This window comes from Gymnogyps californianus, chromosome 3 (assembly GCF_018139145.2).
Source record: "Gymnogyps californianus isolate 813 chromosome 3, ASM1813914v2, whole genome shotgun sequence".
In the NCBI taxonomy this organism is placed as follows: Eukaryota; Metazoa; Chordata; class Aves; order Accipitriformes; family Cathartidae; genus Gymnogyps; species Gymnogyps californianus.
In genome coordinates this window covers 33,427,771-33,448,376 of record NC_059473.1, presented here as the reverse complement: position 1 = coordinate 33,448,376, position 20,606 = coordinate 33,427,771, and the positions used below count along the sequence as shown (strand labels likewise).

The window sequence follows — 20,606 nt, the reverse complement described above, 5'->3', positions numbered from 1 at the left end:
AAGCCCTCTGAGATTGGTGTTGTTTTCCACGTTGGGAAGCTGAAGTAAAACTGTGGTTGAATGACTTACCCAGGGTTATACAAATATAGAGTCACGGATAGACTCTTAAAGTCTTGATAAGTAAAGCCTTAGTCTGAACACTAGACTTCTGTACAAGAAAACACTATAAACTCTCTAATTACAGCAGACTCCCCAGAACAAAGAAGAGTATGGAGCTGAATAAATGGAAAAGTCAATAGCTGCCGTCTGTACCATACAAACATTGCTGGCACCAGTGAAAACAGCATGATGAATCTCATAAACATCCTGAATTCAGCCTCGTCACAAGACAGACCTTCTCTTTCTTTTCTAACCCTAATAAGATCAGTCTCCTCACTGCCTGGCCTGCTGCTCCTGAATTCGTTGTCAGATGACTCCACCCTTTAGTCCACAGAGTTAGAGAATGAACCACTCATGACTGCCTTCAGTCTCTGTATTGCCCTTTTAATCCAAATGCGTAAGGGGGAAGGAGGGCTTAAGGTTAATCGTTAGCTAAAAAAATATCAGAGGTTCAGTCATGGGAGCCTTAATCATTATCATGCACTGGAAATGAGCTAGGCTTGCATATTTTTCTGTAGGAAGAGCTTTATGGCTAGTGTTGTCTATGCCACACTGCTTCTGAAAGAAAACACAGACACACACAGAGCAAGAAAACCATGTGGCTAGGGCTGCAATTTTGTTATTAAACTCCCTTGCCATTAAAATGTTCTGGATACAGATCTCTCTCCTTTGCTTAGTATTCAGATTGTTTTTCACCTACCTTCAAACAAGAGGTAGTACTCAGAGAAAAAGACTGAAAAAATGGTTTCATTCATATCCGTATCTGGGAAAACCCCTGTACTTGCCATTTGAATGGTGCTCCTAGCCTAAGGCCAGCCATCTCCACCCAGAAGAGGATGACTGACTGGCAGCAGAAGGCCACTTGTCACTGTGAAAAGTATTGTGGAGAACTCCCAGGAGAACATCTTGGACTTTGTCTGGGACCACTCTGTTGCTATGACTGGGGGAAAGACAGATTTCAGTAGAGAAGTGCGACATGCAAGGACTCAGAGCCTTGGTGCTCTGGTGTTTCTTTTCAGCTGAAGTGAAACATTTGGGAGATAGAAGCTATAGTGGCATTGATATTACCAAGCACTGCAATAATATTATGAAGCAAACTGATCTGAAGCAAGTGAGATGTCCAGCTTATCACTGATGGAAGGCCTCCTCTTGGTCTGTGCTAAGGCTGACAATTACTTTCAGAATATCTAACAAGAACTTCCCTCTTGTGTCTGATTTCCATAATTAAAAGGTACAGCTTGTTGTTCCATACCTTGTGAAATGTTACAGGTAGACAAGGCTGGGATGTTGCACAACTGCCTGTTACACTAGCAGGGCTGTCTCTGGTGAGAGATCCAGCTGTTTGTTGTGTTGTAGTTTATAGGAACTATGTCTACCAGTCCAAGAGAATGCTAGCCTACTGGTTTTCTGGAATGGATGCAAACACATGTGCATAGCTGGGCTGAGACAGATTCCCACAATTGAAGTAGGTTTCACAATTAAGGGTATGAAACTATTAATTAAGTTATAAATGAACAAATACAGCACTGAATCTCTTTTATGTCCCCTTCTGTTCTGTTCAGTCCAGTTCAACAAAGCATTCCAGCTGCCAAACTTGGCAGTCTAAATTATGCCTTAAGAAAAAATGTCCACTTAGGCTTACTTTTAGGATCCTAATTTTCCGAGGGTTTTGTGAATTGAGTCACTAAAATTGTCAAGGTATGTTTACTTCTATACTGTAGATATTCCTACTTAAAGTACTCCAACATTAAAGGTGTATCCTATTTGGTTGGCCAAGTGAAATGATTTCTAATCAACTTTCAGAGGAGGTGTTATCATCTTTACCACGACTATTATTTGAAAAGCATTTAAAAAAAAAGGCAAAAAAAAATAAATTAATGGCTAATATAACAAACAGCTGGAGAGAACTTCAAGAGAAACATAGAATATGTGATAACGTGTCCTGGGGCTGATGTAGAAAGCAGTGTTTCTGCAGAAAGGTGCAAAAAATAAAAAAACCCAATTGTATGTGCACAAGAAACTACAGAGTAAATATGCAGTTAGAGATGAACCACTTCATAGCTGAATGACCTTACAGATAAATGCAAGGGCAAAATCATGAAGCATACGTTTAAGAAAGCATTTTCATAAACCTGCACAGTTCCATACAGGTGAGCAGCGTGCTCTGAAAATGTGAAAGACAACAGTCTATAAGTAGCTTGATGCTGCCATATTTATTCCCATGGAAAAGCTACAGAAATATGTACCTATAGATTTCAAGTTATAGAAATCATCGATATTTTGTTTGCAAAGGGTTTTTTTTTTTCCCTAGTGTCAGGTTGCAACATAGGAATAAAACAAACAAGATTCTGTGCAGTAGCCCAGAAGTTATGTCTTGCCACAGGAAAAAAGAAACTCAAATATATACATTTGGAAGTAAACTGAAGACTTGTGATTTCTAAGTGAGTTCTGAATCTGGAAGAGGGAGCTCAGCATGGCTTACCACATCGGAAATGAGATTTGGCTTCCAGGTAAAAAGGCATAATATACAATATGCTGAAATAACAATACTAGCAGATCCGTTTTGATGATTGGATGACAAAGCACACTGTCTAATCTAACTTCTCATGTTGCTCTTTTAATGTTCTTCTGATTAAAAAATAAACAAAACCTGAGTTCCCAAACACTAGAAATAAAAAATGCTGAAAGCAAAAACTTCTTGAGAGTAGCTGGACTTGGAAGTTGACTGTTACTCAGAGGTTCTGCTGTTCCAGTGCTTCCTGCCAATGTTAAACATGAGGTCTCAAAGCTAAGGAATGAATTCTCACAAAAGATATTTTGAATCCAGAGCTGAACATGACCTCCTTGATTATTCCTTCACTTATCATATCTTCCTCCCTCAATGCTGTTGTAATATGTGACTGTCCCAGTAGGATCCAGCTTTTCCCAGAGAAAATCTGAGCTGTTCTAGAGAGGACAGATACCAAAATGACATCCTGGTCTACAATCAAGATAATGAATCACTTTACATGTATTACCTCGAGCAAATCAAAGGATTCAGGGTTCTCCAATTGCTTCACCTATTGTTGTTACAGTCCCTAACAATTCTTCAACATGGACAGATGCTAAATAAAAGATAGGCCAAAAATAACTGACATGGTTTCCTCACTCTGTATTTCAAAAGCCAGAAAAAATACCATTGTGATCTGTAGGAGTATAATTTAAATAGACACAAATAAGCTGTTTCTAAAATAAGTAATTAAATGGTTGAAAGATACTTTGGCTGATCCTGTCATCCTCAAACTTCTGATGAAGAGTGAATTTTTGGACTAGTTTTTCTGGAAGAAATGTCTTTGTACAGAACTAGATGACAAACTGGATGCAAAGATCCAGGGACCCGTTCTTCCACAGGGTATGTATATCAGCCTGAACAGTTTGTACATGGAAATACTGAATTGTTTTGAATTTGCTTTGCGCCTTGAATGACTTCTAAACCCTGCACTTCAGAGAAGAGTTAAGGAAATTATTTTAGAAGCATGTTAAATATAAATCACAGTGACATTGCATTTCTTCAGGCATGACACTGCCATCTGGCAATTTTCTACTTCTGATTTTATTCTCACTCCAAATTTAAATCAATCATTTTGACATCCTGATTTACACTCACATAGGTGAAAACATGAAGCATTTTCAGATAAAAGTTATGAAGAGTTCCAAGATTTCAATAGTATTTTTCTCAGACAGATTCCATGAAAAAAAAAGTTTCCTTGAATTCTGTAGTTATTGTATTGGAGGTAGACCTTGTTGTTTCTGTTCTTTATCTGTATAAATGCATTTGGGTAAACCCACTGTTGGCCCACAAATACAAATATTTGTTTAGTTCACTTTTTGTGTCAAATGAAGCACCTCAGCTGCCCAAAAAAATGAACAGAAGATAATCTTTAGAAAATCTCAGCTGCAGCCCCTGAGATTTCCCTCAAGGGAAAGCTAAAACAAAGTTTAAGTCGAAAGTCTTCACTTTTATTGTGGTGGTGTCAAATCAAGGCATGGATAGTAGCTATTATAAATATCTAGTTTACATTGCTTGCCTTATTGGTGAGGTTTCAAAGCAAACACTGCAGGAAGCGAAACAGAAAAAAATATTAGAAAAAGAGCATTTAACATTGATTTAAACAACAATAAAAGTGATTCATATGAAATCATCTAAAAACAGAAGTTCGATTGTTGTGGTTATTAAAAATGGACTTTGAAAAGACAAACAAATTCTCTATGGAACTACCAAACATGCTATATATAACTAAGTACTCCCAGATTTTCATCTTGTTGGCATCCATATTCACCAGCTGGATATTTGGTACAGCCAACTGTCGTGGGTTGACCCTGGCTGGATGCCAGGTGCCCACCAAAGCTGCTCTATCACTCCCCCTCCTCAACTGGACAGGGGGAGAGAAAATAAAACGAAAGGCTCGTGAGTCGAGATAAGGACAGGGAGATCACTCACCAATTACTGTCACGGGCAAAACAGACTCGACTTGGGGAAAAATTAGTTTAATTTATTGCTAGTCAAATCAGAGGAGGATAATGAGAAATAAAACCAAATCTTAAAACACCTTCCCCCCACCCCTCCCTTCTTCCCAGGCTTAACTTTACTCCTGATTTTCTCTACCTCCTCCCCCACCGAGCGGCGCAGGGGGACGGGGAATGGGGGTTTGGGTCAGTTCATCACACGTTGTTTCTGCCGCTCCTTCCTCCTCAGGGGGAGGACTCCTCACACTCTTCCCCTGCTCCAGCATGAGGTCCCTCCCATGGGAGACAGTCCTCCATGAACTTCTCCAATGTGAGTCCTTCCCACAGGCTACAGTTCTTCATGAACTGCTGCAGCATGGGTCCCATCCACAGGGTGCAGTCCTTCAGGAACAGACTGCTCCAGCGTGGGTCCCCCGCGGGGTCACAAGTCCTGCCAGCAAACCTGCTGCAGTGTGGGCTCCTCTCTCCACGGTGCCACAGGTCTGCAGGTCCTGCCAGGAGCCTGCTCCAGCGCGGGCTTCCCACGGGGTCACAGCCTCCTTCGGGCATCCACCTGCTCTAGCATGGGGTCCTCCACGGGCTGCAGGTGGAGATCTGCTCCACCGTGGACCTCCATGGGCTGCAGGGGGACAGCCTGCCTCACCATGGTCTTCACCACGGGCTGCAGGGGAATCTCTCTCTGCTCCGGCGCCTGGAGCACCTCCTCCCCCTCCTTCTTCACTGACCTTGGTGTCTGCGGAGTTGTTCCTCTCACATCTTCTCACTTCTCTCTCTCTGGCTGCAACTGCAACTCCCCTGTAACTTCTTTCCCCTTTCTTAAATATGCTATCACAGAGGTGCTACCACTGTTGCTGACAGGCTCGGCCTTGGCCAGCGGCGGGTCCGTGTTGGAACCTGCTGGCATTAACTTTATCGGACCTAGGGGAAGCTTCTAGCAGCTTCTCACAGAAGCCACCCCTGTAGCCCCCCCCGCTACCAAAACCTTGCCACGCAAACCCAATACAGCAACATTTACAAGATCTTAATATTCTATTATGTTGAAGTGCTCTCAGTTGATACTATTGACATAAAACACTTGCATCCTATGATTGATTAAACCAGGTAAGAACAATAAAATCTTTTGTTGGGAAGATATTACAATACATACTTACACTATTACATGTGTGAACCTCATTATTCCACTTTAAAGCCTCTTTCATAAAAAACGCAGCAGTGAAAAAGGGAGATTGAATTAGGCATGTCCATCTTCCAAGCAAGAAAACTCAACATAAAGTTATGTCATTTTCTCCTTGGAGCTCTCTGGAAAGCTGCAGTGGCGAGGAAGTGATGAAAATGGAGACAAATGCCCAAGCCAAAAGCTGGTGAGCTTTTTTTTAAGGGTTTCACTAGTGTGCTTCCAGACTGTATATAGATCCCTGGCAGATTCAGCATAAATGAGAACAGACCCTTTGGCCTTTATTATAAGTCTGGGTCATATCCTGACCCTCCCAGAAGCTATGTTGCTGTAGGAGACTAGCGGATGTCTGTCTTCTCCTGAAATAAACTATGTAGAAGGATTGGAAATGCTTTGAAATAAGAGATGAGATGATCCACAATGTCTGGCATAAATTAATCCTGGAAATATCTGTATGATATCTAGCACTGTAGAGCTACTTCCCCAAGAAATCTCCACAAAAAAGATATTTGCATTTATTCTGGTTGGAGATAATAAGTAAATTGTATTTACCATATAAACATTTAACCAACCAGCAGCTAGATATCACGGTGAATAGACAGGAGTCAGATATGCATGCGAATCTCTATGCTTAGTAAGACTATTTTACAGGTGGCTTAGGCAGGAGTCAAGACCATTATAAATGTGGGCCTCTGTTTCTTCAGTGTGGTAAATGCTTGGGTTATTTCAAATTAATCTAGAAATTATATGAAGATAGATTATTAAAACAAGTAACTTTGTTCATCTGTGGCCAACCAAACTTTCTTGAAGCAATAAATGCTTTCATGAAGACAAGAAGACTTAGACAGGAAAGCCAGTAGCCTTCTAGCACCTGTGAAAAGGCCATCAAGAAGATGAAGCCAGGCTTTTGACAGTGTGGTTTGTGAGAGGAAGAGAGACAATGGGCAAAAAAGAAAAGTTCAGGCTGGACATAAGGAAAAACTTTTTCATGATGAGGACAGTCAAGCAGTGGAACAGATTGCTTAGAAAGGTTATGCAGTCTCCATCCTTGGAGGTTTTTAAGACCAGACTGAACAAAGTCCTCAGCAGCTTGGTTTGATCTCATAGCTGATGCTGGTTTGAGCAAGAAGTGGGATTAAAGACCTGCTGAGGTCCTTTCCAACCTGAATTTTCCTATGAACCCAAGAGGCAACCTTTGAAAAGTTGAGGCAGTTTTTAAAAAAAGTGTATGCTTTACTTCTTAAGACTATTATGTACTGAATGAGCAATCTTTCCTGTCCACATGATATTACGAAAATTTCCAAAAGAAACAAGAAAGGCTTTATATTTATTTATATGGTTTTCTATTACTGGATGCACTTTTGTCCAAGCTCTTCTTATGTGTTTGGTATAATCTTAATCTCAGAACATTCTGCCAATCAGGGATTACTTTGCTGATAGTGATTGAATTTCACACCAATTTTACAAAATTGTAAAAAAAGGCTAGAGAATTTTGAAACAGGAGAGCAAGCAATCTTTTCTCTCTGTGAGTTAGATGTGTGGCAAACTGAGAACAAAACACTGAATGTGTAATCATCAAGTAGTAGCAGTGTCACATAGATCATACCAGGATAGCACTGAGATCCTTCTCTTAACCAGTTACTGACAGCTATTGGAAATGCTTCAATGTCAAAAGAAATGAGCTGTTGTACCAGTAATTCTCTTTTGGCTACCTTCAGATAAAGTCACCATAATGCAGATTTAACTGAAAACCAAAAAAGACAGCTGCTTCACCCAGCAATGGTTTGGAACCTCTGGCTCTTCTCCAGCTAGCTGGGTTGGATGGAGTCAGGATGGTGGCCCTGCTCTCCTCAGTGAAGCTGTATAAACATTAATTCAATGTATATTTAATATAACAGAGTAAGAAGAAGAAAAATAAAGACAGACAGATAAAGGTTCTGGCAGAAGAAGGACATTTTAATGTAATCTCCAACAAAGCAGATATACAAAAGGGGGAAGACCTGTGGATTTTCCCACCTCTGACCAAATCCTTGAACTCTCTCTTCCCAAAGCAACAATAGATCTGACTTTTATCTCACCTTGTACATCCTAAATTCTGCATAAAGCTTACCAATTTATGTGGTAGCTGTGCTGACTTTTACAGAAAATTAAAATGCAGAAAAAAGGTATAACTTTAATATTTCTTAATTGATTGCATCTTAGTTGTTAATTTGATAAACATATCTTCTGTAGATTTGAACATACCAATTCACCATGTACTTCTAAATAATTACGAATTTGCCACAGAATTAAGTATCAACAACTTAAGGAAATATACATCCTTGAGAATGATATGTGACTTCTGCCAATATATTGCTGTATTTTTATGTGAACAACCCAAACCCTTCCAAATGCATGACTATAAGCTTATCACTAGCATGAAAAATGATAGCTTCAATCTGGAAGTATGTATATCTCAGAGAAATAGGCTGTATTTTGCATTGCATTTTTTGATTTGTTTTAGTCTGGTGTGTAAAATAAGTTGTTGCATAACCAGGTATTATGCAATAAAGTAGTACCGAGTCAATAGTGAATTTACATTGTATATAAGACATAACTGCATTTAAATTTTCACATCTCATTTGTGTTTTACAAGTATTTGCCCTGTTTTACTTTACGCCCATTAAGTGTCATTTTTTCTTCTGAAACCTGTATATTCTGGAAAGGTGTATATTTTGCACAACATTTAATGTATTCAAATGAAAAAAACAGTTGGGAAATTTTGAACTCTAGAATTACTTTCTAATAAAAATTTATTTTCATATTACAATGCAATCTCAGTATTCTAATCATCTGATATGAAAACTACTATTCCTTGGGGAAAAAAATAAAAATCAGCAAAAAGTCTTAAATGAAATTTTATAGAATTTTGTAACCCAGATAACTACTATTTTTGCGCAGACATCTCTGGATGCCAACTAAATGTAATTAATAAAGCCTTATGCAAATCAATGCAAACAAAACTACCATAAGTAGTAATAAGTGTTCCTCAGATTGAAGATATAGAAGAGCATTAATACATTAGATAATTTTAACATTTAGAAAACATACAATGAATTCTCAATAAACAAACATATTTGGCAAACTCCTGATTGGTTGTTTTAGTTTTGCTTAATCTTAATGCAAGCTGAAGATACTGTATGCAAATATTCGAATATCATTCCCCAGAGAAATGGATTTTGCTGTCAAAGACAAGTCATTTCTATACCTTTACCAATTAAACCCGTACATCTAAAATACTTATTCGTACCTGTTTCTAAACAGAAGAGGAAGGGAAAGAATAAAGATCTTTAACTTGTTTCTGAAAGGAAATAGCGGACTGCAACAAGAATTTCATTTGTTCCCCAAGCCTGAAAGGAGATAAAGAATACATTAGACTATATTTCAGGTTGTGCTGTCAGTTTTAAAACAAACTTCAGAAACACAAAACAAAAGAAAGGAAAAAAAAAAGATCTTTTATTTTAAAACTTTTAAGACAAAAAAATCATTCATCTACTCTTCTGCATTTTCATTTCTCTACCTCAAGGCTGAACAAGGCAACAAAAGCATGTTTGCAGAGTAGCCCTTTGTAAAAAGCTTTCCAATGTAGTTATTACAATGCTTTAACAATCCCAGCAAGCCCCTGTGAATGTACCTGCTTTAATTCCGCTCTGTTTAGAAAGCAAATGGTAACGACCTGCAAATCCTGAGGTAATCTTCACTGAGACCTCTAATTCCCTCCCCTGCATTACTGTCACTAAGGATATGGAGCATTCCCATGCTTTCTGTTTATGAAACTTATTTTCCACTCCGTTGGCTTCTGCACACACTTATCGTTTTGGTTGCCCCCCCCCCCCGCTAATGTAAAGTGGGGCCCTCAGTTTGCTTCTAAGATACTGATATAACAGTTTGAAAGGGTCAGGATCAATAAAGGAAAGAGCAGTAAGTATGTTGACATTTTTTAGGCCTAGCAGACTTTGGTTTGGCTGAACCTATGCTTTCTCATGTTGTTTCCTGCAGGATACTCTGTGTGTAATAATCACGCAGGGAGTGAATACATTTGCGTGCAAATGCAGAAATGCTTATTGAACATCTCAGTTGAAGAGAGTTTGGGAAGGAGACAAAGACCACTAGACTGGGACTCAGCACACTTAGCTTCTATATGAAGCTGTCTGACTCAGCTTAGTGGCTCTGGGCAAATAATTTCTCTCTGGTTTATTTTGTAGATGTTTGAAATTTATTGAGGAAAAGTTCTGTGTGAGACTGATAACACATAACTTTTTCCCCCAAAGTATTCAGTCAGAATACATTCCTTCTTCTTCTACTCTTCCTCTCTGCTTAACTCTACTTTACCTCTGATAGTTTTTCTTTATAAATAAAACCAAGTCCCCATCCCCACACCCAAAAATAAACCCCTCCAGTTCTCCTTTGCGTTGGATGCAACTGTTATCGGAAACTCCACATAGCCAACGATGCACAAACACTACAGCAGTAACTGTGCCTCTTGTCTCCTTTTAGTCTAGAAACAAGTCAGGTAAGAGTGAAGTGGTGTGCTCACAGGAAAAGTGAACACATAATGCTATCACAGATACGGGAATAGTGGAGTCTATCAGCCCATTTTCTTCTCTGTTAGAAAGGCTACCACTGCACCTCATAAATGTCCTCAGGTTTCACTATGGTGCTGAAACACAAAGTACTTCCTTAGTAGTACTAATCCATAGATTTTACCCTCCTTCATCTTTCTGAATTAGAATTTACAAACTTTTTTTGATCAATGGTTCCTGCTATCAGTGGCTCAATCCTTCACATCTGGGAGGTTTTCCCTTTCCTCGCAAGCAGTCACGGAAGAAAAGCCGCCTTTTCTCTGCCAGGTTGACTCCAAATCCTTCTCAGAACTTGCTGCTGAGCTGTCTCTTATCTATGACACATCAGGTCCCTACATGTTTGTCATATGCCAGACATACTTATGAAGCCTCTTTACTTTTTGTTCCCCTGCCTGTGCTTAGTGATTGGTTGAGTCATCCAGCGCTGCACTGCCAAGTTGACCAAATGCTACTCCATTCCCTTTCAGCTACTTAGTGCAGCACGTAGCTCATCTTGTCTAACTGAACTTCAGAACAACTTTAAAAGTGTTGACTGTCCTTTGTTCTGCAAGAATACCTTTTATAACTTGGGGTCTAATAGTTGTCAATGTTGATAATGCCTAGTCCCTTCTGAAACTGATGGATGATGCTAGGTAATAGCCTGTGGCTGAAAAACAATCAGGATGGAAAAGGCATTTGAGAGGGACGTTCCTGATATGGTATGATTTAGGAGATGATCACAGGACGAGATGTGCTTTTGTTAGTTAGACTACTGTACTTCACAGAATGAGTCAGATTTGGACCTTCTAAAGGCCTGAAATGTTTGTTGTAAGACACTTATCTCTAACCTTGCTCTGGTGAGCTGCCTATAAATTCAACTTAATTTCATTTGCAGAAGAAACCTGACAACAGCTTTTCTAAATAAAGACAAAAGGGATCCCAATGCCTAAGTGTGTTAAGTGTTTGCTTTGGATGAGTGTAGGGAGGCTGTTTTTTCAGCCACTGTGTGTTTACCTGACAGTTTTCTGATAAGTAGTCTGATACCGAAACCCCACTTTGTGACAGTGCTAACACCATCTGCCAGGTGCTGATAGCTTGCTGAATAATGCTGTCATCAGCACTCAAGTGCTGATGGAAAGTTATTGCTTCAGTGACCACTACCGCTTTCATCTTCTGTCTAATTGGTTGCTGCCACTAAAAACTATTATTCCGGAAAAAAAAAAAAAGAAAATCACGGGTCATTTTTCTTTATCATGATGAATTACTTTTAGGCTACCTTGCAGTGCCACCGTTGTGTATTTATTGCTTTCTGCTTCCTGCCAATTTTACTTATCTACACTGTAGAGTGAACTTTATTGCCTACCTATGATTGCTCTCAGTACCTGATTTGGTGACAAATACCCATAGAAAGTTTCATTGGACCTTGATATAGTGAAATACCTGTTAAGGGCATAGTCTGCTAGACACAGTGGGCCAGTCTGCCTCATGAGGTAGGGTACAGTGCAATCATTTGCATAATCTTTATTTGGTGTCAGTTGTTACAGGTGAACTTGTACCAGCTGAAAACCAGGCCAGATAGTTTAAAGAGAATGTATACAGAAAATTTTGCAAGTATTTTAATCATCAAGAAACCACATTCAAATGCATTTACTTAAATGTAAAGAAATACACTGTGCAGGCTGCACAGACATGCATGCCCCAGAAAGTTCACTGATGGCGGCTGAGAAAAACAGACGGCCTTCATAGTTTTACACTGCAGCATTGAGCTACTAAAATAAATACATGTGAAGAACCTCAAGTGTTTAGAACAGCTGAGAACATAATGTAATATAACAAGCCAGAATCAGTTCTCACTTGCGTCAGTATAAATGTGGACTAAAGTTATTTTGGCTTTAAAATGCTGTACTGGAGATTTTGGTTTGGCTTCCCGTTTTTTGGCAGAATTTACCTTTCTTTTGCAGGATGTTCTGTCTTGCTTTAATGAAAGCTAGGATGTCAGCATCAGCCTGGCTGTCTCCAGTCAGAGGAATAGATGTACTTGAACTTGGTGGGGTCCTGAAATAAGGAAGTATACTTGTGGACCCAACTGAGTAAGAAGGTTATTTTTCTGTTCCATTACCTCCTCTCTTCTTTCAGCATGGACGACTTTGTTCTCCAGACACATTGTTAGAGATGGCACAGTTAAAAGGAGAATCAAGCTCAGGACTTCTTAATGCTGTTATGTAGATTCTTAAGATTAGCCAATATCTTTTTAGTTTGGTAGGGCTACATGCTTATAAGGTATCAAACCTCTCACAAAGGGTTAAAAATATTTTACTGCTGAGTCAAAGACTTACTGCCAAGTGGAAAAGCCTAATATATTGATTTTACCAAAGAAATGATGGATGTGACTATGCCATGTATTTGTTTGCTTCAGGAAAAAATGCTGCTATTTATTTGAACAGATCAATAATATTTTTGTCTACTGTAAGGGAATTAAGTTTTCATACATACATAGAAGTAAACAATCACATGACATTCATGACATTTGCTGACAGACGCAACTCCTTTGTGCTTCTGAGTCTCCAGTCCCAGCTGAGATCTTGTATCTATGCAGTTAAATCATTGACTTACCTCTGCTTTTGATAGATCCTCTGGTGGTATAACATGATGTAGTACAATGAAGCTATTCTAATCAGCTAAGAAAGCTAAGAATTTGGCCCTGTGTCTTTAGCTTGTTTAAAGATTAAGCACTAACGATGAAATGAGAAATATAGTGATAAAAATTACAATATGGAAGGACAAGTGGAACTGAAGGGAGAAACTTTTTTTACATATCCTACCTTTGTAATCATAGTTATTTATTTCCACTGTTCCTTACTGACTACTGCAGTAGAATGTAATTGTGCCTGACATAAACAGAAGTCTGATATCCTTGTCTTTGTGCTGAATTAGTGAACCAAAATGGGAAAAATATACAAATGACTATGAACTTAATAAAATATCTCTTTTTATGTAATTTACAAGGTGATCTCAGAACACCAGTAAGGGACTATTCTCTTATTGATTTTCATTTGATTAGCAACAATATAAAAAATAAAAAATACACAATGCATTTGAGAAATGTCTAAATTCCATTTTAGCTTCTCTTTTTCTTCTGTTTTTCTGAAACACAAATGCAATTTAAAACATTAGGTTTTGGGGGATGAAATTTTCCATGATTTTTTGCTGTTCTAGAAATGGATTGTTTTGGAAAATGAAAGAAAAAAACCCTTGTGATTTGTTCTTACTAATGCAGTAGGAAAAATAGTAACTTAACCATATTTTCCTAAGGGCCTTAATAGCCAGAACTGTTGAGCACAATAAGAATGTAACTTCTGGAAGTATACTGACTTGGCATGATGTTTTGGTGGGAGAAAAGAACATGGAAATGAGCACATGAGAAAAAATAGAGGAGCTGTCAAAAAAAAAAAAAAGTAGTTTCTGTTAACCTGCTAAGCTAATTTTCACAAAACAGTACCTCTTTTGAGAAAACATGACATGTAACCTTTGCCAAGCCTGACACACCTGGGCTGCTGGTGCCATTTTATTTTACTAGAATAATTTGTAGGAGGGAGATTCAAAATATTTTAAGGACAAAATCACAAGAATGAAAAAATCTCTGTGTAGTTTCTGCATTCTGCAATACTTACATACTCTGATCTCTCTTCCTTTCAAATGTTTTTATTTACTCTTTCAGAGTCTCTTTCTTTTGCTGAGGAGACACAGTCATGAGGATTCATAAGCTCATGGGGGAAAAAACACCTCAGGCCAAACAAGAAACTACCTCTTTAATGCTGATAATGCAGCTACATGGTGTAAAGCTATGGAACAGATTTGGTGTTGTTTTGGAAGTTGGAGGAAAATCTGCAATTTCAGTTTTATTTTTGTTTTTCAAGGAGACTGTTGTTAAAGAGACTGACAGAGGGTTATCTAGGCTTTATATTACTTACTGGTTTGCTTTTTCCTCTGAATAGCCCAGGTACACTTCTTACCTTGTTTTTAAAGTAGGGTTACTAGAAGTGATTGAATTGTTTTTCCCAGCTGGATCTTCATTAGGGCTGACTCTTGTGGTCTCTGAAAAACTGGAATGAGAGCAGAAATGAAGGAAAGAATATAGCCCTTGTGGAGGGAATATTAATACATGCTAAGTAACTGCAAAGAAGCTGTTTTTCAAGACTTGTTTTATCTATATAAAGCACTTGTTGTTTACTGGAAGGGGATTTTCAGTTGAATCCATGTGATGATTAGGTTTATGTAGGGAACGTGTCTATGAAAGAATGACAAATAAGCTCATAAAGATTATACTTTTAGTATTTCCTTCTAAGCAGGGCTTGTAAAACACTTCGATGTATCTGATGCACAGTTTGTAATGGTATATTTAGTTCCCAAACTGACTATTAGCCAAGTGAGGCCTTAGCTCATTTTCCATTCTTTCTTTAGTCAGGCAAAATTATTACTGAAATCAGTGGGAGACTGGACAAAAACTCAGTGAGGACTTTGGGATGTGGCTTGTCGATGATAGCCAAATATATTGCTAACAGCTGTTGCGCATTCCTGTCCCTGCAGATATCGTTATCAAGGAACCTCTCCACTAAGAAGGCAGATTTCTGCCATGGGATGTCTAGGGACTCTCTCCTGTCCCCGGGGGTTGCGTATGCTGCCGGATCTGGTGCCAATCTTCAGAGAGAGTGGAAACACTGAATTACTCAGTTTTAGCATTTTTCCAGTAGATGGCAGGATTGGCAAGTTCTTGCTTTTCTGACTCTGCAGTAGTTTGTTCATTGTTGGCTGATGAATTGATATTTCTGGCAGAGAACTTGAAAAAGGAAAGAAATTTATTACTAAAATTTTACTGTATTACACTGTGCCAGGTTCAGTTTTGCAGAAGATATTGTGCCCAAGAGTATAAGTCATTTTCAAGTGAACAGCTCCAGGTTTACTGAATGTTTCTCTTTAACTCCTCAAGTCCCATACCATTCGCACCTGCCTAAATGGATTAAAATAACCTCAAGACTCAGCCTAATTCAACTAAAGCAATATTATATTTAATGCTAATAATATTCTGTACTTTATTATGCCTACATATTACAAGAGCTAGAAAGGATGTGTGATGTTATTACCTACTATGTGGTTTAACAATATCTGGGAACTTCACATCATAGTTCTGCTTTAGGATTTCCTGAACATTTTTTCCATTGATTTGGCAGCTCTTAAAAACTAAGTGATTTAGGGTCTTAAATTCAATTTTCTAGAAGGACTCTGTGTCTGTGCCCTGAGATACCTAGGCATCCAAGTCATATAACCATGGTTTAATAAATCACTACACATCAACTGAACCATAGCAACTGTCCATGACTCTGTTCTTAGCCTGCAACAAATGTAAGGTAATGTGACTTAATGTGAACCTTTTTCATTGCTTTCTTTTCACTGAAATAAGCTTCTTTGCTTTTCATTTGCCATGAACAGAATGTATGATTTTATAAATACTGTGAGTCAGCTGAAGTAATTTATTTTTAAGCTGCAGTAGTTTATATGTTTGAACTAATTTTTTCCATTGAATTTAAATGAAAATTATTCTCCAAAATTGTTAAATCCCCATTTTAAAGGGGACTTAGATCCAGATCCATTAAAAAAACTAGACACTACAGGTGTGGCAAGGTTTGACCTCTAGGGATCTCACCTTCAAGTGGATTCCTGGACCCAGGTCAATATGCCAAAACTTGCCTTAGAGTGCTCTGGGAGAACTGGGCACCTGAGGAAGGTGATATTAAAGAAAACCCCTTAGACTGAGTGAGGTGATGCCCAGAATCAGGAAATTAACATTACTGTGCTCAGAGGTGGACCTTAAACTCCTGCCCTCTGCCTGTGGGGTTACAGCCAGACATTTTTGTCTGTGGGATGCAAACTCTTCTCCTGAAAGTTAAAGAAATTTATAAGGAAGCTTATAACTATTTTTTGTAATGACTCAAAGTGCTGCTTCCATATAAGAGGTTAACAATTAGAGTACTAATCTAACAAATTAGTCCCTCAGCTTGGCAGAACTCAAATCCATGTTTTACATATCCCAGAGACTTCTCTAATCCCTAGGCTAGAGGGATGGCCTGCATAGCGGTAATTTGCATCCTTCATACTGAAGCTCTGGTAATGTTTCTATGGCATTGCAAGATACGTTGAATCACAAGGGGATGGAAGAGTGTAATTTTGCTGTGCAGTGGTTTGTACGCTCAGATGCAACTTGCTCCTAGCCTGTTCTCAAACGCCAGGACTCTTCTTCTTCATCTAAGTGTTAGATACTGTTCCAGTGATGAGAAAAGATGAGAAATTTTGCTAATACTGCTCCAAATTTAATGGAAAGTCGTTTTGACAGCATTACGTGGGGGTAAAGATCCCCCTCTCAGTGTGTTAAGCCTGAAGGACTGGACATCTCAGGATGCTCGACAAAGCCAGACAAAACCATAGCTGACCTGGTTTAGTGTGATGATAGTCCCTCTTCAAGCAAGAGGTTGGTCTAGAGATCTCTAGAGGTGCCTTCCAACCAACATTTCTGTAATGTGTAAATAGGCACTCCTGGATCACAGTTTTGGATTTGGATGGACATATGAGGTGTAGAAGTCCTGTCTCTTTGTCTAGCTCCTAAGCTCTAACATTGTTCAGGTTCTTTTGACAATGTATAATTCCCATTTTCATTCTGAATCTGATTTTTCCTTGAGTTGAATTTAAGAAGTCTCAAAGCACTGTTTCCTGACAGCTTCTGTAAAATGCCTGCTTTTTCTGGAGATTAAAGGTAGTCTGTCAACTTCATATGTCTCAGTTCTTTTTTTAACCTAGTACCTAAAATTTCACCCAGTGGGTAACCTGCTTTTTTGTGGGGGGGTCATCTTTGGGGGGTATATGTCTCAGTCAGGCATGGGGCAGCAGCTAGAGAGATGTACACAGTGTTGCGGCAGTGTCTCCCTTGCTGCAGGAACCCAAGGGCCAGAGACAACTGTCCCATGGACTGACCAGCTCCATCAAGTAAATAGGGTAGAGGAGCTGGAGAGATGATGGCTGTCATGGTACGAATGCTTGATTTGCCAGCTGAAAAAAAGTGGAAAATCACGTAGATGATTAAAACAGAAAGCGTAAAATTTGGAGGTGTGCAACCTCTGCAATGTTAAAAAAACCTCAGCTGCAGTTCTCCAGTCATCTGAGCCTTGGACGTGAGGGGAACAGATGTTCTGTGTAAAGGCAGGCGAGATTCAAGCTGCTTAAAGTCTAAGCATTTTAGTATTTGGTTACAAAATCAGATTTGGCGTAACTTGCAAATTCATAGATAAATTGTTCAAGTTAAATTGTTACCCATAGAATGTGAAAATCTTTGAAATGTCATTAATCAATGATGTTATTCCCAGATTGTATTTTATCACCATGTAACACTGTGGAAAATTGGCAGGAATGAATAATGATTATGACAGAAAATGCTGCAAAATATGTAAACATTTCCCTTGTTTCACATAGCATTAATATAGGGAGTAAATTTTGCAATCCAGGCCAATAAATGTTAAAAAATCTGATGCTCAAAGTCATCGGAGAACATGAAGAGTTATCTGAAAATATCTCCAAGGGAATCTAAAGTGACAGGAAGATTTTGAAGAAGAAGCTGGAGAGCCAAGGAGTCTGAGATTGAACATACTGTGGGACTTGCTGGAATAGGACAAATGAGATTCAGTAAAAGGGAATGAGTGAGGTTAAGAAAGATCTGACTGAACTAAAAAGGAATGCATTCCTTCTCAGAGAAGGAAAAAAATCCAAAATTTTTTAGAAGATTTGAATAACTATCCAACATTTGCTTGATTCAAGAGGAATACAAGAACAGTTCAACACTAGTGAAATTAAATATTCAGTGAGAGAAGTAACTTGAACAGACAAGGATCTGATAAATTTCTTAAATGAAAGCCAGCATTGGAGAAGACTATATAAGGATGAACAAAACACTGTGCTTGAATTCTGAAGTGGAGCAGACATAGAGTGCTGAGCCCGACATGCATTTTAAGACTTTTTGCAGACTTGACAGGAACCCATTAAAAGACATAAACGTACATACAGTACGAGTTGCAGTTAGCACCACAGCTTTATGGTAGAGACAATATGGACAAGTAGGGTATTCTCTTTCAAGTTTGAGGGATTTTATTAGGTATTCCTTTTGAATAAAATAACTTCTTGATGATTATTTTAAGTTCCTCTTCCTTTCTCTTTGTACTGTGACTCTGGGATTGCTGATTAGACCCTTTTCTATCTGAAATATAGAGATGGGTCATTCTTTCTCCACTTTGCACAGTGGGTCTTCATTTTAAGTAATATGTTCAGATCAGATAAGATTTAATATTTCTGCAACCTTCACATGAAAGACATATGCAAAGATAGCTATAATCTGGAAACCTTCTGAATCTACTCAACAGGTTAACGAGCATGAATCTGTAAGCCTCTACAATATACAAACTACTGGTTTCAGCTATTTTAACTATATCAGATTTGGTAATGTGATTAACCTGTTCAAGAAATTACCTTTCTTATGCAGAAATGTTTTTTCTCATGCCAAACCCACTGATAACCCTTATGTCACCCTTTTCCCCACTTCAGCTCTCTGGTCACTGAAATCAATGTTTTGCTTCTTACTCTAGTGGGAGTAGGATCAAGCCAATGGCTTTCAAACCATACTGACTAAAGCAGAAATGCTCACTGTTCAACTTTTTTATTAACACAGACTCATTTCAACACTTAACAATTCAGGGTTTTTTTTTCAATTGAAAAAGAGACATGTTTGGCCATGAATCAAGTGCCTTTTATATATGTGTATCCTTCTTAAACCTCAAAAGGATTACCAGCTTCCCTTCTCTGTTATTTTAGTTATAAATTGATTTAATATAAAATACAATTTGAGGCTATCACATTCCCTTCCCAAGGCTTAATTTTCTCTGGTAACATGACTAAGGTGTGTCAAACAATAACAATCCACATGAATCATGCACTAGAAGGTGTTCAAAAGATTTTGTTCAAACACATATATAAATCTCAAGATAGATTATGGAATATACCTGTATCCTTTAAATGCTGAGATAGATAATTTATTACTTCTAATCCTGAAGATTGTATTTATATCCATTCACACTCAGGAGTTTGTCTGAATGGTTTTACTGCATACTTACTCTGTCAACAGCAGTCTTAGATTTCTAACATGCAGCCCACTAAGTTTTAGATCTTATATCCATTGAACACACCTGTGAACTGAATTCCATCTTGGAAATAGGTTTTATTTACACCACTTTATATCAAATATAATTTATGTCAGTTTCTGCTTTTGTGACCGGTTATTCTGCTGGGTGAAGATAGCAATATCATTTCAGAGAAAGAGATTGTTGATTTCTAGGTGAGTTAGAAACAAAGAGCCATTTGTGTCTCAGGACTATGTAACCGAGAGGAGCAATTGTAGCCCGGACTCATCCTACACAATCATGGGAACTGGTAAGTAAAGTTCCTGTGTCAACTGTGGTCAAGGAAATCCTTGGGAAATAAATATTCTACTGTTTTATACTCTTAAAGCCTGTGAAATTGGAAACTTTTACTCTAAAATGTTATTGCCTCAAGTAGGGGGAAAAGTAAATTTTCATGCGCAGTGGGATGTTAAGCCTGCAGCTCCCGCCTCACAAAAAAGCAGAAATAGTGTTTCTATTTCCATATACATCATACTGGAAATGTACCTGTGTAAAATATGTTTAAACAGCCTAACATAAAATAAGATCCACTTTCTGGAACTCTAAGGAGGAAAGAGTAGTTAACGTCAAAAGATCATTGCAAGAATATTGATAGAGATGGGGAAACAAAACTATATTCATCCTGACTCCCTCTACAATTTAAGTTCAAGAAGATGATGTTCTGGGTCTGTGATATGTATGCAAGGATCATCCAGTCAATCTCAGTCAATATGTCCATTACTTAGACACAGAGAAACTGTTCATTATAAAGAACAGGAGATTTTTTGCAAGAGACCATGTGGGGCAGTACAGGACTCTGAAGTAAGCTTGGGAGCCGAAAGCAACCAGGCACCTTCCCCCGTTCTATTCAAAATGCTAGACACGCTTTTCTGAGACCTGTCCTCCAAAACGGTAAAGGTATTTGAAAGAAAAGTTTAAAAGAAAATTATGAAGAAACCAGTTATGCAATTTTTC

The 20,606-nt window shown here is 38.4% G+C and overlaps 1 protein-coding gene across 1 annotated transcript in view; it reads right to left on the bottom strand.

The window, feature by feature from the left end:
• Positions 1 to 7,724: 7,724 nt before the first annotated feature.
• Positions 7,725 to 20,606, bottom strand: part of KIF6 (kinesin family member 6) — a 177,722-nt gene continuing 164,840 nt past the window's right edge. Inside the window, exons 22-24 of the mRNA XM_050893845.1 lie at positions 14,394 to 14,483; positions 12,329 to 12,435; positions 7,725 to 9,168 (exon numbers count right to left, since the gene is read on the bottom strand). Of these exons, the coding sequence (XP_050749802.1) occupies positions 9,152 to 9,168; positions 12,329 to 12,435; positions 14,394 to 14,483 (214 nt within the window). The 3' untranslated portion in view covers positions 7,725 to 9,151. The remainder of the gene's footprint in view (positions 9,169 to 12,328; positions 12,436 to 14,393; positions 14,484 to 20,606) is intronic.